This window comes from Hippocampus zosterae, chromosome 8, assembly GCF_025434085.1.
Source record: "Hippocampus zosterae strain Florida chromosome 8, ASM2543408v3, whole genome shotgun sequence".
NCBI lineage: Eukaryota > Metazoa > Chordata > Actinopteri > Syngnathiformes > Syngnathidae > Hippocampus > Hippocampus zosterae.
This window is the reverse complement of record NC_067458.1, coordinates 14,238,373-14,247,136: the sequence shown is the minus strand read 5'-3', so window position 1 is coordinate 14,247,136 and position 8,764 is coordinate 14,238,373. Positions and strand designations below refer to the sequence as shown.

At 42.8% G+C, this 8,764-nt stretch overlaps 1 protein-coding gene across 2 annotated transcripts; it reads left to right on the top strand.

Annotated features, from left to right (window-relative positions):
* Positions 1 to 1,847: 1,847 nt before the first annotated feature.
* prrg1 (proline rich Gla (G-carboxyglutamic acid) 1) lies at positions 1,848 to 8,006 on the top strand. Of its 2 annotated transcripts, none has more exons than XM_052074208.1 (4): positions 1,848 to 2,094; positions 2,828 to 2,865; positions 3,527 to 3,687; positions 5,853 to 8,006. In XM_052074208.1, exons 2-4 carry the CDS (start codon positions 2,856 to 2,858, stop codon positions 6,294 to 6,296), a joined length of 615 nt encoding a protein of 204 aa, XP_051930168.1. In that variant the 5' UTR covers positions 1,848 to 2,094; positions 2,828 to 2,855; the 3' UTR covers positions 6,297 to 8,006. The 2 variants fall into 2 exon arrangements, with proteins under 2 accessions (XP_051930168.1, XP_051930170.1); XM_052074210.1 differs by lacking the exon at positions 1,848 to 2,094 and adding an exon at positions 2,167 to 2,502.
* Positions 8,007 to 8,764: the final 758 nt, after the last annotated feature.

Below are 8,764 nucleotides of genomic sequence, written 5' to 3'. Positions count from 1 at the left end.
CCTTTTCCACAGCAGTCAATAAGCAGCCAGTGGCGTGGAACTCAGTAGCTAATGTGAGAGGGGAAAAGCCTCGGACCTAGGTGAAAGATGTGATGCAGTGTTGAGAGATGAAGTCAAGGGGCGTGTAAACTAGGCCTGAACATAATAAGATGAGCACTTTTACAACTGTATTGTTTTCACAATTGTTAAAAAAAATGTTATTGTTGTGCTTCAACAAATGTAACTATCAAAACAAGAAAAGAAAAAGATCTTACTGACCTGGATAATGGCTTGGCTAATTTGGATATTTTCCTAAAATAGACCTATAGGTTGGGGGGAGAGTGCAAAGACATTTAAGTAGATACCGGACTCGTTGTCACCATTCCACTGACTGTGACTGACTGTCGTTGCTAGGGTGACCATATTTCATGTATGTCATGCTTGCTCTTCTCCTATTGGTTGCTGCAATTAGGTCACTTTTAAGTAAGATGACTTTGACACTATACCGGATACCTATTTGATATCTCTAGTGTCATGCAGTAAGACATGAAGATAAAACAAAATACAGAAATTGTGATTGATTTATTGTTAGAAGTAATGTATCAATACTGTATGCACATAGAAAGGGATGCCTATAGGCAGATCCATGAGGCAGATGCCTTGACAGCATAAAGAAACATTTTATTGAAAGGTTAATGTCACCCAATGATATACTCAGTCTACACCACATCCAGAATATGCACTCAACATTAGGCAAACCAGCAGGAGGAATTGTTGGGCTTTTACAACCATTTTCTAATGATCAATTTCAGTAACACTACCATGTGTTCATGGTATGTATGTGTATCTGATAACAAGTCTATGATTGGATGTGATACTTTTCAGGGGTGGAGAACTGCGCTTGACGATACTGCACAAATGTCTTAGGCGGGCACAACCTTTGTTGTTTTAATGACCCCTTTGACAGCAGTCATCTTGACATATAAAACAAGAGGTGATTCAATAAATAAGGTGAATTTTTGTATAAGGACTTCTAATACAGATACAAGCTTTGTTTTTTTTTTCAATGTAGTCTCCCAGCACGTTTACCATCTGCAACACTTTTGACTTCATAGAGGCAACCTCAACGAGCAAAACACATTTGGCCATCAGATTCTGCACACATGAATACATTTAACAATGACCTTCAGTGAGTATGATTTTGTTGAAACATTTTTTATGATGATGTACATGGCACAGTTTCATGCCGTTTTATTGCTAGTTTTGATAATCTCTAACTGTGACATGGTTGACGTGGTGTTAAAAGATTAAGTCAAATCGTTTCGCAGTTTTACACCACTGCAAATTGCTACTGCAATTATAAATGTATTGATAAATGGTTGCCCATGTCATAGTGTCAATTGTTCAATAGTGAGCATCACTTCCAAAGGCCATCCAGTATTATTACGCACGGGCTCACCGCCGGTCTCGTATGACATATCTGACCGATGTAAAATGTCCTGGTGGACCGCTCGGAGGCGCAAATTTGGTCCGCGGGTTGTATCAAAATCAATAAACAAAGTACTTTTGGTAGACCTAGTAGCCCAAAGTGTCGAACCTGGCACGGCGAGAATTTGGTTGGCCTGCTTTATGGACCGGTCGGGCCGCTATTTCAGGCCGAATGGACCATACGCGTCATCGCTAAGCAAGTAAGCGTTTGTGTGTGTGCGTGTGTGTGTGTGTGTGTGTGTGTGTGTGTGTGTGTGTGTGTGTGTGTGTGTGTGCGCGTGTCTCTCTCTCTCTCTCTCTCTCTCTCTCTCTCTCTCTCTCTCTCTCTCTCTCTCTCTCGCTCTCTGAAACGCAGGAAGGTGAAAAACAGTCACACGTCATTAGGCTCTGATTATGATATTACTTTTTTTGCCAAGCGTTTGAATATATGTGACAGACGATCGTTACAGTGATGCCAGGATAGTTTTGAGCGCTTTTCTGTGCCTTTAATGATCACAGTGGATCAGTTCTTCGGACGCCTCAAAAAGACAGCTATGCGCATGCGCACTGAACATAGCAACGGTCAGTGCGAGAGGGGCGCAGACGAGATTTGGCAATCGTAAATGCGCATTCTAGCCAACGGATACGGTAAGTGATTTTGACTACTATCCTCAGATGTATTAACTGACATGAAGTTATAAATGAGGTGGTTTGCGAATGACATATATCGGGTTTTGAGTCGCGGGACTATGTTGTTTTGACGTCCGCTTTCCAAATCATCCCCCACGGTTGATTGGTTGTCATGTACTGGGCGCTAGCTAGCCTCATCCCCTCTTTGCGATGCAAGCTGACGGGCCGAGACCGACAGCATTTATGTAACGGCGTTTAGAGAGCCAACCAACCAGCTGCGGTGCATCTTTTGTTTACTCCCAGTTTGAAAACCAAAGAGCTCGTAGTTGTCTTCGTTTGTGTTGTCGCCTGCTCCTGGTGGCTGTTTTCGTCTTCTGCGATTCCCCGAAGCCGCCCATGAACAAGCGTGGACAGCCGCCGCCATTGGTCAGTCACACGGGGACGATAGATGCCTCACCCGGCCAACAGTGACGGCACTTTTCTCCAAATGATTACATCGTATCATTATTACCAACGGTTCCATCTATTTTCCTAGTCCCCCATAGGGTCGCGGGTTATTCCTGTTAATTACCATAATTTATTATCGCATGTCCAAGTGCGACACTCTTCCCACTTTAAATGAGTTGGTTTTCTGGAGGGTAAAAACAAAATGCTTAAGAGGAAGAATGTTAGAGGTTTTTAACAGGGCAGCACAGTAAATAATTGTCTGACTTTTATCAGCAAGTTGAAAAATGTTGTTTATTCTTTGCAGATAACTCGGGGGGAGACTGACAGGAAGCATGGGGAGTGGTAAGCTTGCTGACATTGTACATTCTAAACTCCCATGACTCCATCGCTTATATTTTCTTAGATCACAGTAGCTTTTTCATTTATAATGTGTCCGTTTTCATCAATGTTTGTCAAACATGCAGCTAGTACTTGCTGTTTTTTTTTACATTCAACATGCAATTGCACTTTTTCCTTTTATGAGTGTCCCATTTTCATGCATCATGTGTTTGTTTTTGGATCAAGTCTTTGAGTCACATGGATCTCATGGCTTGTTAAGAAAGTAATACAGCAGGCAGGGCATGTGGTGTTCCCATAGAGATGTGAGAAACGAGCACCTTTGTCACATCAAGTTCATCCCAACAGTTTGTCCCGGGATCAGTGCCAAAATTAAAGTCGCTCTTGTTAGTGTGCAGAAAAAGTGGGCACCGCGTAGGGTTTGTTTCCGTTAGTGCCCCTGCCACTCTTCCTCTTTTTGTTTGTGTCTCTATCCTCCTTTTGTTCTCCGTGAGCCACATTCTCCTTTGCACTTTCTTTGCTTAATTTTGTTCTCATCTTCCTCCCCGCATGTTACCCCTCGCCGGGTTGCTTACATGCAACCGCCGCCACTTTTTTTTCATGCATTTTCTCACAAACTGCAAAATCTCTCCGCTCTCTCTCTCCACCATGCATGATCCAACCTCAGTGTTCCTGCCGGTGGACGCGGCCCACTCGGTGTTGCGGCGGCTGCCCAGGGCCAACTTCCTCCTGGAGGAGATGAAGCAGGGCAACATCCAAAGGGAGTGCCGCGAGGAAATCTGCACCTACGAGGAGGCCCGCGAGGCTTTTGAAAATGACGACAAGACGGTGAGATGATGATGATGATATAATACATCTTTATTTATATAGCGTTTTCACTGCCGCTCTAACAAAGCACTTTACAGAACATTTCACATAAAATAATGAAAATAATACAACCAAAAGCATAACACAAAACAATAATACAATAATTGTAATAACTATTCCTACCTATGTCTTGCGGTCAAAAATGAGAGAGCAAAGAAAGTCTCCTTTCACCAGTGGTTCAGAGACGCTATGATCACAGCATGTATGATGTCACATGTCTGCGGAAGCTAAAGTTGACAGTAAACAAGCTGTTTGATTAATTTACGAATACAGAGTTTGTTCACTGCAAACAAGCGCATCATCCTTGCTAATTAGAAAGAGATTATCGACTGTCTCCATCCTCTTCAGGAGAGAAAGTGTGCCAGTTACTACTTCGACTGAAACAGACCAAGCTAATTGCGCAGTTTTGTGGTTACGTCATTAAACGGCAGTCATGTGATTGTTGTTGTTCTAGTCAAATTAGGCTTATTGTGCCCAGCGGCCACCAAAGAGTTGTACTGTCAACACTCCACTACTGCTCCAGTATGTGGGAATGAGGGCCGTTTCCTGTAATATGGTCAGCATCGCACCTTTGCTCTTGGCCATCACAGGATTCTACTTCCTCCCACATTCCAAAAACTGGCTTCGGGTAGTTGAATTTGAAGGCTCTTCATTGCCCACAGGTATGAATACTGTACTTGGCGAATTCTCATCTATTTCGCGACCCGAAAAAGACATGCACAATAGAAAATGGATGCTATCCTTCAGTGTTAATATCAGCCAAAAGAAAGTAGAGGCAAAGCAAAACACTTGTTTCTTGTGCTTGGTGAGATCAACTCATCCAGGGCTCTCACTAGAAGTTGCTTCCCATGTAATGTTGTGTTTTTAATTGTGGAATTTTGTCTGAACCCTGACCTGCATTTTAGGTGCCTTGGCTTCATATGTCACGATATAGAATCCTACACTGCCGTTCCTACGATATGGACGTGCATGTGTTTTGTTCCAGGAAGTGATTTTTAACAGCAGGAAGAACAGCCAGGTGCGTGGTGGTTGTCGGGTTGTATTTGCTCTCAACTATTGTTGGCAGCTGGTCAGCTGGATCGTGTCACTCAAGGCACACAATCATGTCGGTTACGTCATTTGAGGACATTGTTTGGTCCCATATTGTTATGTCATGATTCAGAAGAGAAGTATTTCAGAAACGGGCACTGTGACACATGTTGCATTGACCCCTTTTAATTTATTTTGCATCAAATCATGACATCTACTCTGTCTTAAATCAAACAAACACTCAATAATGTTTGCAGTTGAATGAATAAATTACCCCAATGGCTATTGGAGGAAATATAGAATGAATCGCTCAAGTCCAACATACCCCAAATCACCCACAACTTTGTTTGGACATATACCTCAAAACCTTTTTTAATATTTGAAGCTTTTTTTGTGTGTGCTTATTTAACATTTTCCCACCTCCGAAGGGGCAAATTGTGATGACAATAATACAGCAGGAAATGATTACTCAGTGTACATTTTGACAACAAAACCACGAATCTCAAGGTGCTGCAGTATAACAGCACACAACTGTGCTATGCAAATCGTCTGGTGGAATATTTGTGTAACTGCTTGACAAACACCTTAACAATTTGAATATAATACAACAGACTCTACCAGAGATGTTGATTATGAAGTGCATGCAGATCGCTACAGACGTGTGTTTCGAGTTAAAGTCAGCTATAAAATTGCTTGCTCGTATCAACATGTGGGGAGGAAAAAGCTTCGAAATCTGTCCATTTTTAAACTAAAAAGCGAAGCTTTTCTGAAGTTAGAAGGGGAAATTTCGACCTCACTCAGAACTCGTTCACTGCCGAGAACGCAGATTTTGGGTGCCAGTCCGAGCTCTAATTGTAACATGCATAAGTCGCACCTGAGTTGCGTAGCCAGCCAAACTCTGAAAAAAGTGTGACTTAGAGTCCCAACAATATGCCCATCAGCCGATTAAACGATTATCGTCATATTGTTCTGCCAAATATCAGAATGACCATCAGCCTAAATAAAAACTATATCAGAAAGACCCTAGTTGTCAATGTAACTCAATGGTGGGCCTGCTGCTACCAGGTAGTCCTAACGTGTGTTGTGGTTGTGGGCAGAGGCGCTTCTGGGAGGAATACGTGCGCGAGAGCAGCCCTTCGGGAGGTTTGGAGTCGGTGGTGGGCGGCGTGCACTCCCTCTACCTGATCGTGCCGCTGCTGACGGTGGTCTTCATCGTGGTGGCTGTCGCTGTCATTGTGTTTTGCTGCCATTCCCGCAAGCGCTCGCAGCGCAGCCCCGGCCTGGCCCACTCTCACCACGACCACGTGCTGTCGGTGGTCTCCACGGACCACTGGGGGCGGGATTATCACCACGACGACCGCTCAGAACTCAGCGCCCACAGCAGCCCCGCGGGGTACCTGGGCGCAGAAGCGGCGTCCGCGCGGGGGAGCGCCGCCGACCGCCCGCCGTCGTACGAGGAGGCGGTGGGCCGCGCCGACGTCCATGTGGAGACGGAGCCCCCGCCGCAGTACGAGGACATCATCAACACCAGCGGGAAGTAAACGGACCGCCGTTTTCGCAATCCGATGCAATCTCTGCCAGCACTCAACATTTGCACTTACTAACCTTTGGAGAGGAGGACCGAGCAAGTGAATGCAGCAAATACCAAATGCAACAAACATCTGTGCTGTCACGCTGTAGCAAGGTGAACTTCTCTTTAGGACAAAGTAGGAAAAACTAAATGGTGATTGCCACACCGAAGGATCTTTCTCCATGCTGTTGTACTCGTGTTTTACTGGAGATCAGTGCCAAGTCTTTCATGCTACTTTGCTCGCGCGGCTAGGAAACGACGGAACCGTGTGGCTTCATCAGCTCGATAAAGCCGCACTCATTCAGGAAAGCAACATCTCCAGCTAACTTGTACTTGCAGCATCATGCATGGAAAGCCATTTGAGCATTTGTTCAGCATCACACTCTTTGTCCAGCAAAGGTCTCTTTGTCCTCGCTAGTTTGAAAATTTGGTGCACTCGTAACATCTTTTTCCACTACTGTATAAAAGTTCTGCACAGTAGTTGGACATGTTCCTAAGTGAGGTAAAACATAACTAGTTGACAGCCGCTTGCTGCTAATACAACTAGCAAAATTCCATTCGCTAACATCTAGTTCTTTTTCAACGAGTTTTTTGTTTTGCTTCACTGGTAACGTAGCTGTCCTACTAGGATGCAGAAAAGTCATGCAAAAATTACGAGTAACAGATGACTAGTCTCTCTGCAACTGTGTTGAATATATTTACGATTGAGAACATGTAGTACACAAGTACGAAGATATCCAATAAATGCTGAAATGACTTTCCATACATTACAGTCAGTAATGAAATTTGTTATGCAAGGAATTGGGACATGAGGAACAGTTTCACACGTCATATACGTGTTGCCTCTTAGGTGAAGTTAAATCGCCTTGCTCTGGTTTGTTGGCTTTTGACGCCACACTCAACTGTGAAAATCTTCTCTGTGCCCCAAAGCTCCACACGTCGTTTGACAGCGCCTCGTTACACGCGCAGGAAAATTGGAAACGAGGCATTTGAGACGGAAGCTTTGGGGAAAACGTTCGCAGGGAAGATTGTCGTCCATTGTGGCATGTGTCAAGTGTATCTGTGTGTGTGTGTGTGTATATATATATATATATAAATACTGTATGTATTGTTGGTGTGAAAGCCAGGTTCCAGTAAAATTGCCTTTTACTGCATACGAATGCGTTAATATCCATGGAACTATTTTAGCTGATAACTCAAAGAAGGCACTTGTATGGAAGCTCACAATGAGCCCTTTTGACAAAATGTGTTTGGACTTTGTCAGTTCTAATGTCAAAGTTATCAAATGTTCTTTTTAGTTTCGCATGGTGTGATGACAATGGTCCATTGAGAGGGATTTGTACTGAGGCTAAAATGTCTGCATGAATTTCACATTTCAAAACGGCTTCAACCACAGGCGTCAAACTTGACGCTCAGTTTATGTGGCCCACAACAGATAATCTTCTCGAGTTCCTGTTTCTTGCTAAATGGATTTGTGCTTTCCATTTTGGCATAAAATATGTATTCATGTGAAGTGGTTTTCGAAGCATTTATTTTCACCAAATTTCCCCTCCTTCAAATTGAACAATCGTTTACTAAAATATTTGCTTGACTTCTGATTACAAAATCAATTTGTTTTAAAATATGCCGACTTGAATGATAATGATTAAACGCAGTTTTACACCCCTGACTGAAAGCTAGAGCCCAGTATTGAATTATAATATGAAATGCAAAATATCTTTATGTATGCAGGGCACAGATTGTTGTTGTTGTTGTTTTTTAATCAAACGCAGCACTCATTACTTTACATGACTTGGAAGTGAGTTGTATTTGTTTCCATTCTAACTTCTAACTTAAAGTAAGGCAACATAAAATGCAGTGGCGGGCCGTACATTTCAACCGTAGGCCTTCAGTGACGTCACATTAACACAATATAGGCTCGTCAGGCAGCACTTAATTTCAGGAGCATTTAAAACCATCAAGTATGCATTTACAATTAAGAGCAGGAAACTAAATTTACAGACATTGTCAAAAATAAGATTAAAAAAAATACTAAATAAAATGCTGCCCGGAGACAGCTGGGATAGGCTCCAGCACCCCCCGCGACCCTAGTGAGGATCAAGCGGTTAGGAAGATGAATGAATGAATGAATGAAAATGCCACCCAAATTACGCTGTGTGATCATAAACAAGTCTGTCCAATAAATTGCGCAATGTCAGAGTTTCATATAAGACACCAACCACACAATAATAAAACAAACTATTCTTTGAAAATAAAATTAACAGATCATTTGCATTTTGAGATAGGCTATACAACACCAAATAACTGAAAATGTTGAGCAGCTGAGATTGGACGAATTTTAGTGCACGAAGCTGACTACAATGCGCCATTATAAATTGCAGGTGAGCTGATTTATTTGATACATTGTTGTATCTTTGTCATTTTATTTCGTTACCATTA